Here is a 24515-nt window from a genome sequence, read left to right on the forward strand (position 1 = left end):
TAGCTTTGCGCAGGTTCCCACCCTGCCCTCAGACACACATTGCACTATCAGTTCTATGTGCAACTTGCAAGCCAGGCAGTCCAGCCCGCCTCTCTCCCGCCCCTTCCATCTGTGCACCCATGTCATAAAGGGAATATCCCGTCTCTGGCTTGATGCAGTTCAGATCAGCACTTGTCCAGAGCAGAGCTGGAAGAAGACCCTAGTTCGTGACTGAATGGGGAACTGGGCTCCATGTGACCCTGTGTGGCATCAAGTAAATCTCACAGAACATCTGCCATTAAAAGATGAACCTGAGATTAGAGAGGAGAACGTGGCCAGCCCAGTCTTTGTGTGGATGTAGGCGGCACAGTTACGTTCCTGCCACTCTTGGTGTTTTTTTTGATCTCCTGTGTGAGACAACATAGTGGCTTTATGACACTTAGACTGTTACATTCTTCACTGTGTCAGAGCCCCATTATGATGAACTGATGCAATGTTATGATCTATCTAGAGATCTATGCCTGAGATTGGGGCCAGGACTCCTAAGTTCTCTTCCTATCACTTCTGGCACAGAACCTCTCCATGCCTTAGTTTCCTGATTGGTGGAATGTGAACAAAAATACTTCTTGGGGGTGGGGGTTGTGAGTCTTACTTGCTCAACGTATGGAAAATGTTTTGGGAGATGAACAGTTTCTGGTGGTGTTTCAGCAGTCATTTTCTAGCTGATCCGAATGGCAGGGTATGGCGGCACCTTCGCTGAGCCGTGTGGGTCCCAGGAGATGCTGGAATGATTCCTAGGCTCAGATATTCAGCTGCAGCTTCTCTTTCACGTTAAAAGTCACAGTAGCTGATTGTGTCTGCAAAAGTGGGCACAGGCTCGTTTTGCACAAACCGATCTGAGATAAGGGTGAGCAGCGATAGTGCACACACAAGTGCTGGCTTTGCATGTCTGGAGTATGCACCCTCTTTTGGAAGCAGAGTCTGCAAAAACAATAGCCAGCGCTAGGCATGTTGTAAATATCACTCCTAAAAGGAAGGCTCAGGGGCTCAAACAGATGCATACTTAGCCAGTTCCAGTACAACCTGTGGGTGCTGGCACAGAACTCTAGGCCCTCGACTGCCACAGGGAACCACTTTTTATCTGGACTGTGTCCAGCAGGAAGGGATGTGTCCCGGATACCCCATATATCATTCTGCCCAGGGGGGACTGGGGATTGGTGAAGAGTTGTCTATGGAGCCTGTCACCTTGAGGTCACTCATTTGAATTGACTAATAGTGGCTGAAAATCTTTCCCATGGATGCCATGTAAGTGTGGCCTGTGTGACACATGTGGTCGATCCAGATCTCCATGTGCAAGTGAGCAGGCATCCATGTCACCAAAAGCACATCCACGGCTGGCAGCCTCAGAAGTGAAAACAAGCACTGGCTGGGCCCAGCTGTAGCGGAGAGCCCTCCAAGGGAGGGATGAGGCGTCGTACCTCTTGCCCATGCCAGGGCCTGCTCTGTGGTTTGAAGGCTTTGTGTCTGTCAGTAATTATCTGCTACAGAGCTTCACTTTCCCCTCCATTGCCTTTGAATCAGGATGAAGAGCTGCTGAGTCGCATCCAAAACACCATCCTCCAGGTGCAAGGAGACTGTGAGAATCTCAATGCCACCACAGGGAACCTCATAGAAGACCATCGGCAGAAGCAGAAAGATATTGCTGTAAGTGACAGCAGGGGGCCTGGCTAGAGGATAAGGTGCTGCCTGTACTCACCAAGGGTTTAGGTTGCTTTGTAATCAGGGATGCTCCTAGCACTGTACATCCTCATCATGGACGTTCGTTAGCAAGGAAAACAAAGGGACGGGCAGAGGAGACAAAGGATCCTCTCTCCTGCCCTGGGAGAACCGAACACGTCTGGGGCTCTACATAGCACAGAGGATAGGTAGGTGTTAGCCCCGGAGCCGCTCTCTCCTAATCCAACATCAAGTACTGCAGGGGACTGAGTCATGCCACTGAGTTGCCTGTTATGATACACCAGGGATTTGCTGAGGCTGTCATCAGAGACTGACCCCAGAAATATAACGCCCACCACAGGCATTAAAACATGAGGGGCCTGACGCACAGTGAGTCTCTGCTAGATGAGCGCCCTCTTGAGAGCAAGGAGACGTGGAGAGGGGATCAAAGGGCAGACAGGGAATATCACATGGACAGCTCTCCTGTCTGAAGGTTCTTACACTGACTAGGCCCAGATGTCCCCTTCACCACCCTGCTGTTGTGTTTAGTGATGACTCAAGTTATCTGAGCCCCAAGAGGCCTCCGGCCACCAGGGAGCACGTGCAGGTGCTGCTGGTGGTCTGGGAGGTGGCAAGGATTGTACAGTAATCTCAGTCTTCCCGTTCTCTGACCGGTTTTCATCTCCGCCTCTTCTGTGTTCTGTAAAGCTTCTCTTCCAGTCACTGGAGAAGTTGGAAAAGGAGAAAGCAGACAAGGAGCATCTGGAGACAGAAATTGATGTGGTAAGGGGGTGTGCAGCAGCGCTTGGGTGGGATGGACACACGTGGTTTCTTTCACAGGCACAGGAGATGTACGTTTAGGCTCTCTAGTCAGTGGGAGGTGGTGGTCCCCTGGCTAGGATTCCAGGCTGGAGAGCTGGGATCTGTTCCTGGCTCTTCTGTGTGGGACGTGGGCAAGTCCCGTCGCCTCTCTGTAACTCTTTTAAATGAGGCTGTGAGATCTGCTGATGAAAAGTGCTAACCATGATTACTTAGCATTTTACATCCTCTAAATGCAACTTTAAGGAGACTCTCCCTCTCGTGCGCACACTGTTACACTTATATTACCTACACAGAAGCCAGAATTGTCAGTCGTGGCCCCTTATTTTGGTGCCTCAGCTGCTCAGTGTCTGTATGAGACACCTTGAGCTTTCAGAGGTGCTGAATACCCACAGCTCCAATTGCAACTACTCCTGACCTATACCAGAGGACACAAGAGGAGGGTCCATGCTAGAGTTGTCCTGGGGTATCGGTGAGGAGCCATCCCAGGCCAGCCATCTGAAATGCTGTGGCAGCATCTGCTTTGATGAGGAGGGGCCTGATCTAAATGGGCAAAGGGGAGGGGGGAGAAAGAAAATGGATAGAGTTGAAGGATGGAGCCCTTACGCAGAGCACCAGAGCCTTGATTGTGAAGAGAGGAAGGCATTTCTTTCTGGGCAGTAGAGAGGGGAAGCCGTATGCTCACATGGGGCCCTATGAAATGGGAATGCTGGGTGGACTGCTTCTCTTGTGTCCTAGATCAAGCTGAGGTTCTTCCTCCCTCCGCCCCCTCCCCATCATTCTCCTTTCTCCCCCTGGCCAGAAAGCAGACAAGATGGCACTGGCTGGCAAAGTCAGCCGCAGCCAGTTTGATGCCACCACGGAGCAGCTGAATAAGATGATGCAGGATCTGGTGAACAAGATGAGCGGGCAGGAGCAGGACTGGCACAAAGTGCTCGACAAAATCTTGGTGGAGATGGACTCCAAGGTAAAGCTGGAGACCTGCCTTCTGCATGACTCGCAGCCCCACCCAGTGCATTAGCCAGCTGCCAGCCACAGGAAGGGCAAATGGGGGAAGGGACTTGGCCCAGTGTATAGTAGGACGGGATGAGGAGCTTGGTCCACTCTAAACACTGTCTCTGCTATAACTGCTGGGGTTTTCATGCAGGGCCTGGGTCTTATTCTTCCTAGGGCCCCTTTACGTTACTCTGGGGCCTTCAAGTGAGCAAAGGTTACACTCGAGGCCTTTCACATTGCCAGACCCCACTGCAAAGGGGCCGTGGTGTACATGGGAACCCGGCCAGCAGTGTTTTATTTTTAATTCTCATTTCCTTCTGCCTCCTGTAATGGATCCAGACCTGAGCCCAGGAGCAAGGGGACTTTGTCATGCATGCTAGAAGTGCTCAGGGAACAGATTGCCATGCAACACACACCAAGCCAGATCTGGGACCCCTGCCATGCAGGACCAGATCTCATCCAGCTGCTGCTGGCCTCAGAGAGGGTGCAGGGGATGCGACACAAAGTGTCCTGCTGCCTATGCATTTAGCCCTTAAACCAGGACCTTCTTGGGGCAGGGATTCTGTGACAATGCTGAGCATGCTGGTGCTAAACCAGGCATGGCTTTTTGTTTTCCTCTCTTCCTATTTCACGTGGCTCAGCATTCCCCAGCACTGACCAATGTATCTCTTGTGACAGAATGACAGTTCCCCGCAATATCCTCAGTGAACTTCACTGAATTAAGCTATTTCCTTTGGGGTCCATCGTATTAAAAATGTAGTTTTGTGTGTGTGTGTTGTGGCGGGATTGTGTGTATTTCCATGGGAAGGGTAAATAGGAGACCAGCAGTGAGTGATTAAGCAAATTCACTCAGATTGTAACACCCCCAGGGAAACCACCGCCCTGGACAGGCTGATGTGTACTAGTTCAAACTCCAGGGATCTACAGACAAAGAAAGGGATTTGGGGTAAATAGCCTGATTTTAAACTGGCTCAGGGCCTTCTTCCTGATCCAGCCAATGGACAGGAACCCTGGTCCACGGAGGGCCCCAGTCATTGGGGGAGGGTTGGAAGGACTGGGCCTACTGAGGCCCCATAATACTGGGTGCTTGTTCTGAGCTAAAACTGTGATGAACTTGAAATCACAAGGCAGCCCCTTGGTGGGGGTTTGAAGGACTGCTCCTGCCTGAGCCCATGTTAGGGTGGGAGTGATGTCTGGTAGCCTTATTAGTGTGCGTGGAGGTTCTTTGTTTGTAACATGTTTTCTCTGTAATGCTTTTTACCTCAAGAATCAAAGAGACTTGCATAGAACGAGCTGTATGGTACTCATAACCGGAGCAATCACACCTGTTAGCCAAACCATCTCTGAAGAGAAAGCAAGTGGGTGCCCTGGGGCAACCTGTCTGTGCTGGGAACTAAACAGTGAAGGCAGGGAACTGTGCAATCTGGAAATACCCTGGTCAGAAGGGACTGAGAGGCGGGAGAAGCAGCAGCTGGGGAGCTGGAAGCCAGAGAGCAGGTGCCCTGGCTGGGCCAGTGAGTGGAAATACAGGTGGAGTTGCCCTGAATTGTGGCACCACCTGACTGTGGGCTGAGCAGAATTGCCCGCCTTGTTTGATGTGCTGCCTGTGTGGTTCTAGTGGTGCCCTGCTGCTGTCCCATCACTTAGAGATGATCTGTGGACATTCAGTGAGTCTAGGAACCTTAGGAGGTAAAGATGGAAAGGCCCCACTCACTGTTAGATCGCTCCCAGATTGTTCTCTGCAATACATTTCCTAACATCTTCCTGCCATCTTATTCCAAATGACCCAAGTGATGGAGCTTCTACTACTTTTCTTGAGAGACTGTTCCAATCTGAACAGCAGGGGAAACTTCCCAGGGTGAGATGGGACAGCCTCTGATTTCCTTTGCCGGCTTCATCCCACAGCTCCTGCTTCTACCTCCATGTCTCCCTTTAGAAAGCATCTCTCTTCTCCTGGGTGTTCACTGCCTTTGAACCCATTGGTGAGCCAGTTGTACACATGCATACAAATGCGCACAGCTTTCAGAAACTGTGCATTGCCTTGCAGCTGGACCGCCTGGAATTAGATCCCTTCAGACAGCAGCTGGAAGAGCGTTGGAAGGCCATCCGGAAACAGCTGAAGGAGAGGTCTCCGCAGTACGCAGCGGATGATGCTGCTGGAATTAGGAAGTAAGCACATCCAGAGATGGACAGCTACAGCTTTAGAGAAACACGTTACACCGAGGGATTGGTCTCTCTCTCTCTTCCTGGGATAACCTCAGTCAGGTTGACTTCTCTTGGGGCTTATCTACACACAAGTTGTACCACTGTAACCATGCCAGGATAGTTAAAGCACTACAAGCCCCTAGTGTGGATGTAATTATACCAGTATAAATATGCTTAGACCAGTACAGCTGCTCCATACGGAAAGGGGAATAATGCTCTGTAACTTCTTATTTATCCTGGTATAACTGTATCCACACTAGAGCTTGTACTATAACACAGTTGGTTAAAAAAAAATCACCCTTCTAGACAACATAGCTATAGTGGTATAAAAATTGTGCGCAGACCTGGCTTTAGGATTTTTCTAGTGCTCGCCTATTCAAATACTATTGCAACTTTCCTGACCTAAAGGTGTTTCCAGCTTCTTTGCTGCTGCTGTTCTGTTGCAGGCAGAAGCTCAGTTGCAGAAGAGGGAGGCTGTTAACAATGAAGATGGAAATTTTCAAAGCTGCCTAAGGGATTGGAAATGAACAGGCATCTAAATCCCTTACACGGGTTTGAAAAATCCTGTCTCAAAACCTAAGAGCTGGTAGCTCTTGAAGTGCACTAGGGACTTCGGTGTTGCTACTGATTTTGTGTGGAAGGCCATCAGATACTATGGTGGTGGGCAGCAGTACAAAGCCCTTATATAAGAGAGATCGCTGCCTCTTCAGACAGAGCCATTTGGAGGAATATGTCAGGGGGGTGTATGTGATTACAGCAGGAGATTGGGACTCATGGCTTTTATTCCTAGCGCTGGCCAGATTCATTGTGTCTTCTGGGGAAGCCCCTTACTGCCTCTTTCTGCCTCAGTTTACTCATGTGTCATATCTACTTAAGAACTTCACAAGGGTTTGCTCCTCCAGCGGTGTCCACATTCACAAACTGCTTGGCTATCCTAGGATGAAAGAAGTGAAGTGAAACTTTCCCATGAGTTTTACCAACACAGTGAATTGCCACCAGTTGTGAGTTGTCCCCTATGTAGGGCCACTAGAGGGCACCTGTGCTCAGCATGTACGTCCTAGGCACAGGCCCACACACTGCAGGGGCTGCCAGAGAAATGAAACCTGGCGGGTCCTATCACACCCTGTTAGCCAGATGACACAATAACAGTTTTGTATGGCCCACGTGTTCTGTAAGACACAGACAGGGTCTGACATCCAGAATCCACTTCCAAGCTCACACATGTACTTGTGTGCTCTCTCCCATGGGCCACCTGTTATTTTTTATTGAACCTAACATCAGATCCACTGGGAGGGGTGGAAAATAAAAGCAAACAAACTCTGAGATGAGTCAGGTTTTCCCGCAGCATCAGGCAACCTCTTGGGGGAAGGCAGGGGTGCCTATGTGGTTGATTTCAGTTTTGCCTGTAGGGTGATCTTTACATAAATGGGCAGGTTCAAAGCCGCCATGCAGTCCCTGCAAGAGAGATTGCGCTTTCGTGTCAACTCAGGACAGGTTTTCAGTAATGCCGGTGGCTGATTCATGACCCCATCCTTGCTTTATTAATGATACGAGTGATTAGGAGTAGGATTGTTCTGGGGTTTGGGGTCTGCAGGTGCAGATCTGGTTCCCGGTTTTGTGCCCTCTTCTCCCAAGAGCTTTAATAGGGTTTCCTAAGGTTTATGTGGGTGCAGGTTCCACCCCTTCATCACAGTTCTATGCCAAGTTACATGTGCTTTTAAGCAATTTTTTCCTGGTGTGTTTAGTGCTGATAGAACTGCAGACTGGGTGTAGTGTGTAAAAGGCCAGTGTGTATAAGTGTGAACGTGGGTGTAAATTTCATATCCATCGATACATGTGTGACACCCAGTGCCTGGTGTGTAAAATGATTTCATAGCAGTTACGGGTGCAAGGTTTATGTGTATGACAAAACTTAATCACGCTGGCAATGATAGCTAGTGGTTAGTGCAGAGGAGTTGGCGTCAAGGCTGCTGAGCCTGCCTCGGATTTGCGAGGCGACCTCGGGCAAGTCACTTCCCCACCTGTGCACTGAGGAAAATGACATTGGCCCACCTCACAGGGGATGTGGAAGGAGTGAATGTGTCACTTTTCCCGTGATGTTTATTATTTGTGTTACTGTATCGCCTCAGAGCCCTAGTCATGGCCCAGGACCCCATGGTGCTAGGCACTGTACAAATAAAACGCAAAGAGAGTCCCTGCCCCAAAGTGCTCACAAGCCAAGTATAGCTCCTTTCATCTGAGTAACTCCGAGTATTATTATCATCATATATTACATAGAATTGGCCAGATCCTCAGCTGGTATAGGTAGTTCCACTGAGGTCAATGGAGCTGTGCGCATTCACACTAGCTGTGGGTCTGCCCCAATACAGAAATACCGACGTAGTTACTTGAATAAAATTAGTTCCCTGGCCAGCGTATTGCTGATATGATCACCCAGTGGAGCTATAGAAATATTTCATGTCCCAGGTCACCGTTCTTAGCACCCTCTGTGGCTACTCGGTGGTCCTCTAGGCTTGGGGCTCTGTAACTTCTTATTCAGTCCTATTGCCCTTAGTACAGATCCAAAGAAACTATTTGCCCTGGGCCCAAGCCTGTAATGATTCCCATGTCTGGTTTCATCCCAACAGAAGACTGATGGCTCATTTCCACTGCATTTCCTGCGACAGACCTCTGGAAATGGTAGTGCCTGGCCCGTAAGTACTGGACCGTGTTTCCTGAAATGTTTTATTGGCATAAACATGGCTTTCCAGAGTGCTGCGGCCTTTTACAGGTGAGGCTGGTGGGCAGCCGCTGCTCATGGTCTCTTGAGTTCAACGGCATGGGTTAAGTGACATGAAGAAAGAAATAGGGTGCGGGAAGAGGGGCAGTGATGTATTTTCCCCATGTTGGGGAGGGAAACAACATGCCTCCCCCCTCATCCACGTACACTGTTTTCACAGTGTTGTGCCCCTGTGTGCCTTAGCATGGTGATTCAAACACTGGTGACATGTCCCCGATGTGGGTTCGGAAGCTGCTTTTTGGGGGTGCCCCTCAAACTTCCTATTGGATCTTAAGCAAGTTTCTAACCCTTATTGTGCAGAAACCCTCCCAAACATGACTCGCTGCAGTAATTAGGTTCATTGGCTACAGCTCACAGGAACCACCTTACCAGATCAAACCAGTGGGGTTACAGGAGACAAAAAGGGATGGTTCAGGTGCCAGGGGTAAAACCCTTGCTCCAATGGTGTGAGCATACAGCTGGAAGCCAGGACTTCCTGTGTTGTCATCCCAGCACTGCCACTGGTCGAGCTGGTTGGCTATTTTCCAAGGGAACATTTTTCCATCAGAAAATGCCAATTCTTGGACAGTGAAACATGTAGATGCTGACAAAAAAAATCTGTTTGAAAAAGCCCCTGATACAAAGCGTTCCAATGAAGTTGGAGCATTCCATGGCGACAGTTTCAGAAGGGAATGTTTTGGTTTTGAAATTTATTTTAACTTACAAAGGGATACACGTTTAAACCCCCAAAATCAGAACAAAAAATGGAATTTTGTTTTGCAGGAGTTTTCTAGTCTCTCTCCCCCCCCCCAATTTTGGAACAGAAAAAAATGTTTCATCATGTGGAATTTCACACAAAATGGAAAATCTGGGTCCCATCCAGCTCTGCCACTGACTCTGTATGTGGTCTTCGGCAAGTCATTTAATCTCTCCATGTTCTTGGCTGTAAAATGGGGGATAGTAATATTTTACTGACCTCTTAGGAGGCTAATAAATCAATGACTGTGCAGAGCTTTGTCCACAGAAAGTGCTACAAAGAGAGGATTATAAAGTAACCGTTTTCAGGAGCTCATCCTCCCCTGACCCTTGCTGTGAGAAACTCTCTGTGTGGTGCTATCTCCAGTCCCCTGTGCTAGGAACGAAAGCTTCATAGCGCCTACAAACTTGGAAGAGCCATGATCAAATGAGATAAAGCCTTAATCTCTTTAACTCTGGCATATCAGATGCTAGAATCTGATTGACACTGAAGTGGAAAAGCAAGGACAGCCACCAGAATAGTGACAGGTTTCAGAGTGTAAATTCAGATGCAGTTGGCCCGATATTAATTATTCCATTCCTGCGCTGTGGCCAGGGGTGATGAGGTGAGGAAGGGGGCAGAGGGCAAAGATAAATTTAAATTCCTTTTGCACTCCCCACATTCTGGAGCCTTGCACAGTCCTGCCCAGCTCCCAGTGTAATTTAGAGCAGCCATTAGGCTGCTCTAACTTAAGCTCTTTTTCCCATGGTCCCCAGGAAGTAGGGAATAGCTCTTTTTCCCATGGTCCCCAGGAAGTAGAGAAAGCAGTGCACTCTGGCCATGCCCCCAACATGATCCTGACCCCGCCCCGTGCCAGGGTTGGCATGGAGCCCCAAGCCCAGCTCTTCACTGGTCAGGGAGGTCCCTTGCCCAAGAGAGTTTCTCAGGGGCCATTTCTGCCCACTTTCAGACCCCTTTATGCTGCCAGAGGGGCACGAAGATGTTACTGCAGGGATTAGAGTCTCTCTGGTGCTGACCCCCATCCATGCTTTAAGGTCCAGTAAACTTCTCCTAGCGCTGGCCCTGGAGCAACAATGGGAGAGGTCGATTCAATCCATGATTCGTTCTCCAGGCTTCATGTACACCCCCTGCTGGATGGCAGCTACAGCACCATGTGCCATGTACAAATGAGGAGCTGAGATCTCTCTCCGGGGACATGTGGCAAACCCCAGACATGCCAGGCAGTAGATTTAATAACGAGGGATGTTTGGATTTTCTCCTCTTCTTCCCCTGACCCCTTTGCTTATTGACTTGCCAGGACCATCATGACCATCCCCTCCGTGCCGGGGTTACCATCCCACCGCTCCATCCGGCCCTACACCGTCTACGAACTGGAGCAAGTCAGGCAGCACACCCGCAGGTATGGTGCATGCAAGAGGGAGGGGCCTTTACTCCTAGTGTTAGGCTTCACGTGTGGGTGGGGACCAGAGAACGGGGGTTGAGGGGGAAGAGCTCTCCATCTCCACTGGGAGTGGTGGCAGCGCAGAGGTTCCTCTGCTAGCAGAAGCTTCTGACGTTGACCGGGTTGGAGCAACAACTGCAGCTTGGACCAGCCAGCCAGGCAGGGCCCTTCCCAGGCCTGCCTTCCATTTCCGGCTGTCTTGGAATTAGCAGAGGGGGGACGGTTCCCCCCAACCTCCTTTCCCCATCACCCTACTGCAGGCCTGCTCTTCCTAGCAGAGAGCTGCCTGCCTTCTCCTAGGGAGAATGGCCACTCTCCTGCCCTGGGTTTCGATGCACTGAAGCTTTGTACTGCTGCGGTTTGCTAGTTAAGTGAATGCTGCTTCCTTTCGCTCTGTGCTTCCTGACGCCCAGAGCTGGAATCCCTACACCTGCCAGGTCCTCGAGAGGGGGAGGGGAATTTATCCAGGCTGTTGTGAATTGGCTAGGGGCTAGTGCTGCTCTCAGGGACACCTGTGTGTTATGTCCCAGTTTACGGGACTGCCCCGTAAATGAAGGCATTGAGATGAAGTACCTAAGTGTCTGCACAGCAGTCATTGAACTCCCAAGGTCCTGCCCCAGCACAGGCTGGGCTCAGTGTAAACTCTAGGATGGGTTCTCTAGGGACCGCTGCTTTGGTTGTTCGAAAGTCCTGGTCAGGAATCGAACGGGGATGTCCCTAGGATCTTACATGGAGCAACCCCATTGATCTCCTTGGGGGTTGCACTGGTGTCAGTGACAGCAGACTTTGGCCTTGCAGACATTTGCAAGGAGTTAACTGACCCTTTCTCCTCTCAGCCGCACAGCCCTGCACAATGAAACCTTTGTAAATCCTCCAGCTGTGTCGACAGAAAGAGCACAGCTCCAAACGCGCGGCTGAGTGATGCCCAGCCCCACGTCACACAAACAGGGAAACCCAAAACTCTTTTCTGTGGCAGAAAGAACAAATCACTTTAGCCAGTGTGCAATGAATTTTGCGAGATCTCAGCCCCGTGGAATATATCCACAGGAGAGAACCCCGCACAAGTGGCCCTGTTTGGTTGACGTCTCCTCCGGGAGGTAAAGGGCTGAGTAAGTCCTGAAGAGTGAAATACCCTTTCAGATCTGAGGGGTCACGGCTGCACAGGGCTGAGGCTCATCTGCATGAGGGAAGCTTGCTTTGCAGATGACTAGAGGACTTCAGTGCCCAGTGCTGTTTCAGCCACCTTTCTCAGGACTCAAATGGGCTGGTACAGCCCAGCTCGCCTGTCCTCGGGGTCCTCATCCAACTCCCCAAACAGTGTAATGGCCCAATCCTGCCGCCCTTCCGAATGTGAGCAGCCCCCGATAGAGCCCATGGGACTAGTCATGTGAGCAAGGCTGGGGTACTAGCTCTAACAGCATCCCAGCCCTGGGTAACCGTATTACTTCTCCTTTCCTTTCCCCTCTCTGAATGCATCTCCTCCTCCGCCCCAGTCTGAAGTTAGGGCTTAGGCCCTACCCTCGCTTGGATGCGCTCCAGCTGGAGAAGAGCGCGGGCCTTGGCAAGCTGCGCAGCATCCACTCCAAGATGCTCATGGACATAGAGAAGGTGCAGATCCACTTTGGGGGCTCGGCGAAGGCCAGCAGTCAGATGATCAGGGAGATAATGCAGTCGCAGTGTCTCAGCCCAGGCCAGTATAACAAACGGTAGGAGAGCAGGTCTGAGTAGCGAGTATATAGCCAGAGAGATGGGGGGAGGGGGGCGCTTATCCCTGCCCACACGAAGAGCTTGGGCACATATGCATTCACCACAGTGATTTCTGATAGGGCAATGTGATACCTGCTGCGTGCAGATCCAGGAGACCCTCAAGTGATGGGCAGTCATCAGCCCAGCCCCAGTCATTACGCAGCATAGAGTCTGAGCCTGTGGAGGGGCAGCTGGGAGGGACTCACCCTCTTTCCTGGCTAGTTGAGCACAGCTGGACGGATCTCACTTCCCTCGGTGCAGTGCTCTCAGATATAGACAAGCCATGCTCTCTACCTGCCAAGGAAGATCTCTCCCCACAGGCCGTCCGAGGAGAGGGTACCACACTGCAGGAGAGTCCCAGGGCAGAGTAGGGTTAGCTTTTCAGCAAAGCAGGCAATGTGACCAGCCAGGAGTCAGGCCCTCTTTGGCATCATAGGCACACAGGACTTGCCCTAGTGGGTCAGACCAATGGTCCAGCTAGTTCAGTATCTTGTCTCCAGCTGTGGCAATTACGAGAACTCTCCAGTGGACTGGTGTAGGGACAGTTCCTTCCTAAGTAATCCTGAACGGGTAGCAGTTAACTTCTGCCCCCGAAGCATGACCATTGATATCTCTTATAGACTTTTATCCTAGGTGGCATGCATACAAATCATGGAACAAACCGAGTCCATTCTGATCAGAGGGGAGAGCATGTGAGGGTGAGGTCATAGAAACAGCCCCTCGTAGCCAAACTGGCCTTTAGACACCAGAAGAGTTTGGCGGGGCGGGGCGGGGTGGAATATTTGTTTGGCTCCAGTTGTGATGAAGCCCGTTCTGGATCTGTTGTCAAGGCAGCTGCTCACATGGATCTTCCTCTTATGAGAGATCCTGGGTGCTTTTAACTGTTGTATTTGAGATGGACCAGGTTCTTCCCCAGACCTACTCCCTTACCTCCACTCCGGATTGACAGTGCTGGTCATTAGATCCGTGCTACGGCAGACAGCCCCCCTCTAACGGAATTCACCACAGGGCAAGCGCACAACATCAGTTACCATCAGTAAGGCGGGCCTCAGACTCCAGCCTCCTCCAGCAGGCTGAGCCAAAACCCTGGATCCAGACTTTGGGGAAAGTTTTAAATTTGGATCCAACTTGGCAGCTTGGGCCCCTCTCTATAGGTCAGAGGAGAATGAGAGGAGACCCAAAGAGCCCAATGGGTTTTCCTGAGGGGTGAGTGTTTCTCTTTGCCTAATACCCAGGCCTTGAGTCCCTGCTGTGTCAGGCCCCTCTCCCCACTGCTACCATGTCACTGTATGGATGCTCAGGCAACTGCAAGAATTGCCTGCAGCTAGAATGTTATCCTTCCCACCTCAAGGCTCCTTGTCCTTCCTCAGCTCCCTCTCCAGTTGCTTCTTTTCCCTGTCCCTGTGGTCTTCAGGGAGTTCACAGCTAGCTCATCGTCCATGCGTGGGGCTCCAGCAGTAGCAGCCAGGAGAGCTACGCTCTCTTTAAGGGGTCACTTTCAACATCCTTTGAAGGTGATCTGCAAGGAGCAGCTAGTGCCTGAAAAGATTTTTTTTTGTTTGGTCTTTCTCCTTAGAAATGTCAAGTCCCTGGTTTTGTTGGAGGGACTCGTCCGGGATCTCTCAGCACATAAATGAGGAGCTGAGAGAAAGGTGTTGAGACTTTAACATAGACCACTTTTGCCCCAAGGGTTTGTCAGGATTTGAATTAAATGGATGCTAACAAAAATGTGCCCATTGTTCTAAACAGGCTGCACAAAAGTCACTTCCCCTCTCACCAATCAAGCATCAGTTTCATGGGGTCTCAGCTGTCAGGATCTTACCAGGTCTCCAGTTGTCCACAGAAAAAACAGGATAGGCAAGCTAGCAATGTCTAGTTTACAGACATGCAGGATGTTTTTTAAGAGCCATACCCCTTCCAGGTGTTTTTTGTCCCTCTTAAAGCCGCAATAAAGGCCACACACGCAGTTACTTCCCCATCACAGGTCACTGGTAACACAGGGGCGTGGCAGCAGGAGGTTTTTGTTTCTATGGTGACTTACGAAGATAGAAACCCTGGACTCCAGAAGCCAGCTCGGTTTTGCAGTGTGCGCTGGAGCTGGGCTGTCAGGGAGGCTTTCTGCTGTTTACCTGGCTGAGTTTGCAGCATTGCTGTTCACTGTCTCACAGTGACAAGATGGCGGAGATGGCAGAATATGGTTACCTATCCATGCCTCGGCGCTGCGGCGGCAGCCACACCCTCACCTACCCCTACAGGCGCTACACACGGCTGCAGCAAATCGCCCAGTGTATGCCGATGCATCCCGAGGAGACTGCCATGCTGACAGTGATGAAGGTATCAGGGACTGGGATGGCAGGGAGGGAGAGAGACCAGGAACACACCTGGCCTGATTCTCCGCTGGCCCACTCCTTGTGTGACCATTGACACCAGTGCAAAGTGGGTGTAAAACAATACCTGGTCACGACAGAAGTGCGCTATGCTCTCACTTTGCACTGGGCTCCAGGTATATGCAAGGCAAGGGAGAACCAGATCCAGAGGTTCCCCACCTGGAGTCTGCAGTGTGCTTGCTGGTGGTACCCAGAGAGCTGTCTGAGACATGGGGCTGACCCCTCCACCTCAGTTCCCACTGTTGGATCACCAGAAAAACAGTTATATTCCTAGATACAGTCTCAGGTCAGATGGCCCCAGAGCTGGTCTGGATCTTGTATACAAGATGCTAATAATTTTGAGTCAATAAAATGTATCTTCTTCATAAACCTTGACTACGCTCGAGACGTATTGCCAAGACGTCCCTCGGTTGCTAACACCACTTCACCTCCATGGTAGCCGTTATGTTGAGCCATAGATGGGGCTGCTGCTGCCAGAATTTTAAGACCCAGGTCATCTTACCCTTCTCAGAGCAGGTCTAAAGGAAATAACTTAGATAATTTTTTCACATCTTAGCTCATTACTACTTAAACCGCAGCAACTCGGCTTTTGCTACCAGTATTGCTAATCACAGTCGAAAAGTCTCTGACTTGACCCAAACAGGGTGTTGTGGTTTCCACTGGGAAATTTAACTTTTGAATCATGTGGCAACGTAAGGCTTTTTAGAAATCTTCCTTTAGCCAGTGCCTTGAGTGTATCGCAGCTGTTGGACCAGAAATGGTGGTCAGGGCTGGTAAGTGTGAGAATTAGCTGGAGCTTTTTAATCACCAGCTTTTCCAGGAATAGGAGATGCAGGAAATGTTGGGGGAAGGAAACCCTTTGGGCCAGGTCTCAGCTGCATGAAAGCATGTGTGTGTGTTGCCCTGGTACTGTAAAAGGGCCTTACACAGGCTGGAAACACCCCCATAGAATTCCCTGGAGCAGGAAGCCTTGTGGCCAGTGCAGAGCTGGTGTGAAGTTTCTACACTGACAAGAGGAGTGTGTCAGGCTTGCCTGGGTACACCACACTGTCTGCTCTTGGTTTCCCAGGGGCGGTGGGAAGTAGAAGTCAGAGGAGCCCTGGGGCTGCTCCAGTTTATACTGGGGACCAGGCAGATCCAGCAATAGCCTCAGAATAAGGGGAACATGAAGCCACATTATCCCTCAAATCCCTGCCCCAAGTACGGGACTGGAGTAGTTCAGAATCCAGCTGTTTGTTCCTAACCGAGTTCCTCCTGAATACAGAGGGGCTTGGAGTATCTGGACTCTCCAGAATCCCTAGCACCCAGAGACTCTGAGCACCAGAGTTTATTTCTAGCTTCTCTGGCAGTTTCTAAAGAAATTCCACCCTTCCGCACCCCAATCTTGGGTGCAGAATAACCCCCCAGTGAGTCAGGGACCATGGATGCTCCAGCTTCTGCCTCTATTTCCGAGCTCCACCAGCTCCTGACTGGGGAGGTCCACAGGGGTCAGACTAGATGGTTAGGATGATCCCCTTTGGCAAAGATGGCAGCACTGAGAGTGAAGCAGGAAGCAATACACTCCCTCTCCTCTGCCCCCCACGAACCCTGCTTCCACATCGCCCCAGCTGCCCATTGATATGCACCTGCCTCCCAGATACATCACCCCTCTGCAGTGCCTTACCTCCAGTGCTTCGCACAAAGGCCATTGCCAGGCCTGTCATTGTGACTGGCCAAGTGGTTAGAACACTGGACTGGGACTCAGAAGAGCTGGGTTCTGTCCCAGGTTTAGGGTATCCTGGGGCAAGTCACATCACCTCCCTGTGCCTTGGTTTCCCTATCTGTAAAATAGGGGCAATGATCCTGTGGAGTGCTTTGAGATCTATTGATTGAAAAGTGCTATGTAAGAGCTAGGGATTGTTTTTCTTACTGCACCTGCTGCTTTTCAGGAGACCTTTTCCCTCACAGGCCTGGCCACCCCGTAGAGTCCATGATGGTCAGAGAAGTCTCAGTCCCTGGGAAACAAATCTCAGGGCTGTATCTCCTGTTAATAGTGTGTGTACAAGCCCACAATTAATTCCCTGTGGCAGGTGGGGGCAGAGAAAGAAAGGCGTGATTGGAAACACCCCAGACATGGGGTTGGCGCCTGTTCCAAAAGGGACACAAAGTCAGGGCGTTCCCAGGTGCCTACAGCCCCCCCTAAGGCCCTGTACGGTGTGCTGACATGCCTGGTTCCCGCGCACTGCTGTCAGTCAGAGCCGGCTCAGCCCTGGGAATGCGCATTGGAGCCTCCTCACCCCCGCTCCACCTCCCCTGGCCTGTCCCTGCCAGATCTGAGTGAACAGAGCAGAATAATGGAGGGGGAGGGAGTAACAATGCGAGGTTGGGCTGGGGGATGGGGTAACAGCGATAGAGAATTGCGGGGGAGAGATGGACTATCCAGGGCTCTCAAAATTGAGAATGGGAGTAAGAGAGTGAGACAAAGTGACAGGGACGGGGATGGTGTGACAATGGCAGAGATGGAGAAGAGATGTGGCTTGGATGGGGAGGGAGGAATTAGTGGGCGCAGGAGCGGCCTGGGCCCTACCTGCATTAAGGAAATTCCTACTATCTCAATGTGGTTACATCAGTTAGCAACACCGCACTAATTCAAAGCTGGGCACGTAGCTTGATCTTATCATTCAGTGATGTACTTTACTGCAGGTGCAAAGCCCACTCTGCATCGGTGCAGCACATCCACACTCGGGCTTGATACTTGTGTAACTCCCTTGATGTAGCAGTGCACATGTGGATTTCCTTAATGTGGACGGTGCCCTAAGTACAGAGGGGTCGGCGCAGGCAGCATTCCCGAGTGATACTGACGTTTTCTAGTAAATACGTGAGAGCATTGCGGAAGGGAAAGGAGGTGACTGCAGGGTGTTGAACCCGTTCACTCTGCTGCTGCTTGGGGGTCTGGAACAGGTACTCTTCTCTGCCTGAATGGAGGTTAGAAATGCTAATATCCCTCTGAGGTTGGAGCCAAATCCATTCTGTTTAGGTGCCTGTATTGTGCCCATCCCTAAGATATTTGAGCATCTTCCAGAGTTAAGAATAAGCCATTAGTATCTGTCATGGGACATTTCCCCTCCCTTCCTCCTGCCAGGAGGAAAGGTTTTGTCCCTGCGTCTTTACAATGAAATATTAACACCCCCTTTCCAATATGCCACATGTTGCTTTGTGGAGACAGCAAGATTGACGCAGTAGATCTAGGATAACTTTCTCAAACATGCCTCGGTGAGTTAGCAGTGAGTTCGGAGCCTAAGGCCTCCTGAAAATCAACATGATGTCGGCTCCTAAGTGGTTCAGGAACTCTTGAGTCTCCAGGTCTCAGTTTTAGCAGTGTAAATCCAGAATAACTCCAGTAGCCTTTTCGGATCCGAGACCAGAATCTGGCTACCTGGGTGTAATTTCCGTTAATGTACATTTCAGACCCTGATGTCTCTGATGCCCGTTCACCTTTTGGTAGAATATTGTTTGCTCTTCCATGGCAGGACTCCTCTTGGAGAACAGATCAGGGTTTGTATGGAACTATGGGAGTCACTGTCACCCTCTCTTTAATACCAGTGTCGTGACTGTGAAGACCATGCGTACACAGAGGATGGGACTGATATGTGTGGCCCTGCTCTGGACAGTGACTACATACAAACAGTCACTGGTGACTTTAGTGCCTGAAACAGGTTGTTACTGCTGTTAGCCCTGGAGAGCCAGCACAGCTCTGGGAGCATGAGCTGGATTCTCTTTTGTCTCATCAACGCACCCGTTAACCAAGTTCTGACTGAGGATGGAAAGAACCCAGCTTGACTCTCAGATCCCAAGTTGAGTTTGGAGGGTGAGCGGTTAGAGAAGCCAGCGGTTTACTTGCAAACTGAGCAGATTGATCTGGAGCCACTGAGAAGCAGTAGCCAGGGGGCCCCAACAATGCTGTTCTTACTGAGTCACTGGTCTGCGTCGAACCCAACCTTGACATTTCGATGCAGAACGGTAGATAAACGACCACTGAGCCAACCTTTCCCCTGGCCAATGCCATCCAGCTTGTTCCCAGGGGTTTTCACTGTTGTTTTCTTTTAAAAACGCTCGGCATTTAAAAAGAACTCTGTCCCCAAGTCTGACTTTAACCACCAGCACCGACACCAGTTCTGTCTTTGCGTTTCTTTCCTAGCGTGAAGAGGTGGATATCCTGGGCCTGGATGGACACATCTACAAAGGGCGGATGGACACTCGGCTCCCATCAATTTCAGCCAAGGATGGTAAGTCTCGTGTCCCCTTTACGTTTTCTTTGGGAAGGATTTGTTTGCCTCCTGCCTGTTGATGGAATGCAACTGTTTCTTTATCATGCTGGCCAGACAGAGACTGGGGAATGTGGGATTTAGAGCAGAGAAGCGTGTTCCCTCTTTTGTCTGTTTCTCCAAAACAAATCTACTGTCCATGTGGCACCCTGAAAAGGGCCACTATATGATGGGCCCCCAGCACCTCGGTATCTGAGCACCTGACAATCTTTAATGTATTTCTAGCCTCAACCACACTGGGAGGCAGGGCTGGGCTGTTATCCCCATTGTATGGATGGGAACTGAGGCACACAGAGTGACTTGCCCAAGGTCACACAGGAAGTCTGTGGCGGGATTTGTCCCAAGTCCCAGGCTAGCACCCAAACCACAGGATCGCCCTTCATCTCGATTCTTTGGATGGAATCTGCTGCTCACATGATCTCCGGCCCTCTCCCCAACCCCTGTAAATCCGGTATCCTTAAAACAACAGCTTGGGAAATGGGAGGTATGATCTCCCTCGGAGCCTGCTTCAGTGCTCATCTCAGACCTAACCGTTGGGTAGTTCCCATCCTGAGTCCAGTGGGGGCGTGGAAGCTGTAACGGTGCCCCTTGTCTAGAGTGCGAGGTAGCTCTGTGCCTGCTAGCTGGAAGGCAGTAGGGATTGTCACCGGGGATACAGGGGAGCCTGTCCCCCCAATGTTCTGGGATACCTCATTGAAGAGGGCAAGACTGGCTGCCTTGGGAGCACCGCTGAGGACCAGAATGCTTTGCCCTGGTGCATTAACCCTTCCTGTTCCTCTAGCCCATGACTGAGATGTTGCCCCCTCCACACAAACACAGCTCACCAAGGCTGGAGGCAAGATGTGAAGAATGTGCCCCTATTGCCCCCTGTTGGCTGTCGTGGGAATGGCTCCCAAATTCTGCAGCGATAGGCCAAACTTCGGCCTATGCAAGAATGCGCAGGGCTGTGGTGTCCTGCCACTGAGTAAGGGGGAGCAGCCAATGGGACACTTGAGGGGAAGGGTCAGAGAGCAGCCAATGGGGCTTATGGGGTGCTGGGGATTCCCACCGGTAGCCAGGGCACCACACCAGAGCATGCAACCGAGCCAGTCAAAAATGGGAGAAAACTGGGTCAACAGTCAAGCATCCAGTCTGGCACTTGGGTGCATCATTCCTCTCTTGGAATCACTGCCAGGTGACAGCAGCAGCTTGAATGAACTTGTCCTTCCCTTACAGTCCCACTAGCTCATCTGTTCTCCTGTAGACTTTGCAAGTTACGTAACAACATGCCCGAGGCGGGCGGCAGTTTTGACAGGGAAGAGCAGTGTGTGCGTGTTCAGATCTGCATGCTAGTCCCCAAGAATAAGGAGAGCACCCAAGGGGCTCAGCAAACGCATCAGGGCAAACCTTTCTCCAAGGAAATGAAGGGGCAAGAACCCTGGGGTCTTTTCCTGCCTCTGCCACGGGCTGGGAAAATTGCATGCTCGCTGCCTCAGTTTCCTTATTTGTAAAATGGGGATAATAAAGCTTCCTAGTGGGGTGGAGGCAGGGGGATTGTGTGAGGCTTGACTCATTCATGTATGTAAAGAGCTTTGAGATCCTGGGCTAGAGGACACTGTAACGGGACCAAGCAGTACTGCAGCACTGATTCCGTGTGAGCAGGGAATGCAGCCCCCTCTCAAGTAGCTTCTCCCTAGCACTGAGTGCTAGTCAATTCCCCACGAGGCATTGTGTTAATTCTCCTATACACTTCTCTGCAAGGTACACTGCGATCTGCTATTTTCCACTCATCCCAGCTTCCTATTCTTTGGGTGGCCTCCTTCTGTGTGGCCACACGCAATGGGGTCCCACAGAGACCCCACCGTGAAAGGTCCTTGCACAGCAGATTCTCAGGTCACTGACTTGAATGGAGTTCCACCAGGTCCAGGAGATTCCCTCAGGGATGCATGTAGCCCAGAATGTCTAAGGCTAACACCCATCTCAGATCTGCGCAGCTCTCCCATGGGCTATCCTCTGCGGGATCTGAGCCACCATTACCTCGTGGCGCCACATGGCTCCAAGAACTGTTGAAAGCCTCCACTTACCAATATGCTTCCCACCAGGTCCTTTGAAGTCCAAACCCAAGATCTCCCGGTCTTCATCACAACGGCAGCCGGCCCTGATGGACACAGCCGGCCTCCCTGCACGCCCGCACAGCGCCAAACTGTCTTCCCCTAGCAATTCAGGTACCTCACTTGGGTCTAGATGGGAGCTGGAGCCCCCTGAGAATTTACTGTCTGATGAGCATGTGCTACTGAGAGGCTCCTAGTGGAATCCTCTGTCTCATTCCCTGTGTTCCTAGCAGAGATTTCCCCCCCACCTGGAGCTGGGGTAGGTTATGCCAGGCTCTGTGGAGCTGCTGTGGTGAGGAGGATTCAAGGAGGCTTTCCCCCTCCCGAGGGATGAGACACACTGGAGTCCCCACTAACCATGGTTAGCACCAGGGGCGGCTCCAGGCCCCAGCATGCCAAGCGCGTGCTTGGGTCGGCATGCCGCAGGGGGGCATTCTGCTGGTCGCCAGGAGGGCGGCAGGCGGCTCCGGTGGACCTCTCGCAGGCGTGCCTGCGGAGGGTCCGCTGGTCCTGCGACTTCGGTGGAGCATCTGCAGGCACACCTGCGGGAGGTCCACCGGAGCCGCGGGACCGGCGACAGGCAGAGCGCCCCCCGCGCCGTGCCACCATGCTTGGGACGGCGAAATGGCTAGAGCCGCCCCTGGTTAGCACTGGAGTATTTGTGCCCAGCTGCTGCAACGGCAGCCAGCAGAGGGGGCATGAGTTAAAGAACAAACCCGCTTCCCATTACAGGGCTGAGGCTGTTTGCCAGAACATCAGCGATGACAAAAGCTGACAAGGAAATAAAAGCACCCCTGGGACACTGACAGGCTCTGTAAACAAATCGGGGGGTACGCTGGGGGTGGGGGGAATCACTGGGGCCCTTGCTCCATCCGTGGGGAAAACCCATGGAGGGAGGAGGAACAGCCACATGCAAAGCTTCCTCCCTGCCGTTCCATCAGGGATGTGGCTGGGTTGCCCTGCCCCATGCAGTGTTTCAGCCCCCACCGCCCCACCCAGCTGAGATTTGCAGGTGGGAACCTCACCAGTGCCTGGCGCTGCTCTTCATCCTCCCCACAGGCAATTGCTCCAGCACCCCACTCAGTGGGGATACTTGCTGCATAGAAGGGGAAATGCTGCTGATTCAATCCACTCAGACTGGAGGGGAAGCTGCTCTCTGGTTCCATCCACCCTGAAAAGGGCCACACATGGAAGCTAGAGAGATGGGCCGTGGGGGGATGCAGCAGTGCTCCCTGCCCCAGATGCAGGACCTTTCCTGCCGTCCCATCAGTGCTGTGTGGCTGAGGGCAGCCTGCGGCCCAGAGCAAGAAGGAAAGACGTGTTCTTGATTCCAAGCTTCGTACTGGTGCTGGGGGGAAAACGACCAACATTGCAGACTCTTCTAAACTGGCGCCCAGCGGTGTCCTTCATAAAAACACCCTGATGATGGATGGATTTGAGATCTGTTGGCAGTCCCCCTGTGTCAGCCCATCCATCTGTTCATGTTGGTACGGGTGAGCTGCGTGATGCTGCAGAACCATGTGATCTGAGCCGTGATTTAAAACACCATCGGCTAGAACAATTGTAATAGAATCTGTCCTGAGTGAAAAGCTTGCTGGGAAAGCACAGAACCTCTCAGCACAGCTGAGAGCAATATTCTCCTCCCACAATTACTACAGAGACACACAGCATTTGACAATGGACATGCCTTCAGCAGGAAGAGCGTGTGTTTAGCTTGGTAGAATTGGGTATGGAAAGAAAGAAGGCAAAAAGTTTGATTGGAGAAATGGATTGAAAGCAGCAAGGATGGAGGAAAAGATCCATCAATAGATATGTGAAATAACAGATTGCACTGAGGTGAACTTTACTCAGAGGGACAAATTCTCTGCTTCACTGAAACCCCACACTTAATTTGCACTTCAGCGGGGTCTCAAACAAACATGGAGTGGCTGTCAGGAGCAGGCTTAGGATGTGGTGGAAGGTAGGGGAGATGGATGGATTTGTAGAAGAACATGTCGATGAATGGGTGGACAGAGGCATAACAACTGATAGTTGAAGGATAGAAGCAAGGTAGGTGAATGGAGGGTGGCTGGATGTAATAATGGATGGAAAAGTGGCTGGATGGGGAAGGATCAGGAAGTGAGGGACAGGGAAGGCAGGATGAATGGGTGATGAGTGCAGAAACAGAGACATGGCCCAGGATGCACGGAAAATCAGACAGCTGGATAATCCGTCAGTTAAATCATCTGCAATGTTTTCCTGCAGGTACAGCTAGGTCACTAAAGGACAGGCCCGTGTCATCAGAGGGTCGACTGTCCCGGGTGGACCTGACCCATCTATCAACCTCAACACCTCCCCCTGAGGAGGGAAGAGAGGATTCTCCCATGCAGGAGAAAGAAACCCTAGAGCTTCAGCTGGACCTTTCCATGCGCCGGCGATCGGCTGAGCAGCCAGCTCCGTTACAGTGACTGCGATGGCAGGAAAGCAGCGCTCGCTGACGGAAGCCAGGCAATAAAGAGTGAGCAGAACAGAGAGGAGGCTGTGTACATCCGTCGCAGCGATAGGAACAGGGAGCTTTTTGTGCAGTCCCTGCGGCAAACAGGACCTAGGGCTGTTCCACGCAGCAGCACTGTGAAAAGGCAGAGGTGGGCAGCACAGTCAATCGTGAAAACAATTCATTCCTGGCCTTTGCAAATCCTTCCCTCGCTGCTGCTAGCTTTGCCTGAGTAGATTTTGTAAATACCAGATCTTCTGCATAAGCCAGTTTGACACCGGCTCATTTCAACCCCCGGGGATCTTGCAGTGTCCTGTGTATCACAGAGCCCGACGCACCTCATGGGCAGGGCCGGCTCCAAGCCACAGCGCGCCAACCGTGTGCTTGGGGCGGCATGCCGCGGAGGGCGCTCTGCCGGTTGCCAGGAGGGCGGCAGGGGGCTCCGGTGGACCTCCCGCAGTCGTTCCTGCGGAGGGTCCGCTGGTCCAACGGCTTTGGTGGAGCATCCGCAGGCACGTCTGTGGGAGGTCCACCGGTGCCGTGGGACCACCGGACCCCCTGCAAGGAAGCCTGCGGGAGGTCCACCGGAGCCGCGGGACTGGAGAGCAGCAGAGCGCCCCCCACGGCGTGCCGCCCTTCTTGGGGCGGCGAAATTGCTAGAGCTGGCCCTGCTCATGGGCAAAGGGGAGTCTTTGAAACCGAACTGTTGGTGACTTGTTTGAATGAAAAGCACCAGAGCAGAATGCAGTCCAAAGTTCTCCCCCATGTAGGGTGACCAGATATCTCGATTTTGGGGTCTTTTTCTTATATAGGCTCCTATTACCCCCATCCCCTGTCCTCATTT

At 51.6% G+C, this 24515-nt stretch overlaps 1 protein-coding gene across 2 annotated transcripts in view; it reads left to right on the top strand.

The window, feature by feature from the left end:
- Positions 1-24079, top strand: part of QRICH2 (glutamine rich 2) — a 52625-nt gene extending 28546 nt beyond the window's left edge. The window contains exons 11-21 of one of the 2 annotated variants that reach the window (XM_050919235.1): positions 1561-1683; positions 2404-2478; positions 3317-3481; positions 5558-5679; positions 8343-8408; positions 10528-10629; positions 12165-12377; positions 14586-14751; positions 18982-19069; positions 21190-21312; positions 23443-24079. In XM_050919235.1, the coding sequence (XP_050775192.1) occupies positions 1561-1683; positions 2404-2478; positions 3317-3481; positions 5558-5679; positions 8343-8408; positions 10528-10629; positions 12165-12377; positions 14586-14751; positions 18982-19069; positions 21190-21312; positions 23443-23645 (1446 nt within the window). In that variant the 3' untranslated portion in view covers positions 23646-24079. The remainder of the gene's footprint in view (positions 1-1560; positions 1684-2403; positions 2479-3316; positions 3482-5557; positions 5680-8342; positions 8409-10527; positions 10630-12164; positions 12378-14585; positions 14752-18981; positions 19070-21189; positions 21313-23442) is intronic. The other variant, XM_050919234.1, reaches the window with a different exon arrangement.
- The last annotated feature ends 436 nt before the right edge of the window (positions 24080-24515 follow it).

The sequence above is a fragment of the Gopherus flavomarginatus genome, chromosome 12 (genome assembly GCF_025201925.1).
Source record: "Gopherus flavomarginatus isolate rGopFla2 chromosome 12, rGopFla2.mat.asm, whole genome shotgun sequence".
Lineage (NCBI taxonomy): Eukaryota > Metazoa > Chordata > Testudines > Testudinidae > Gopherus > Gopherus flavomarginatus.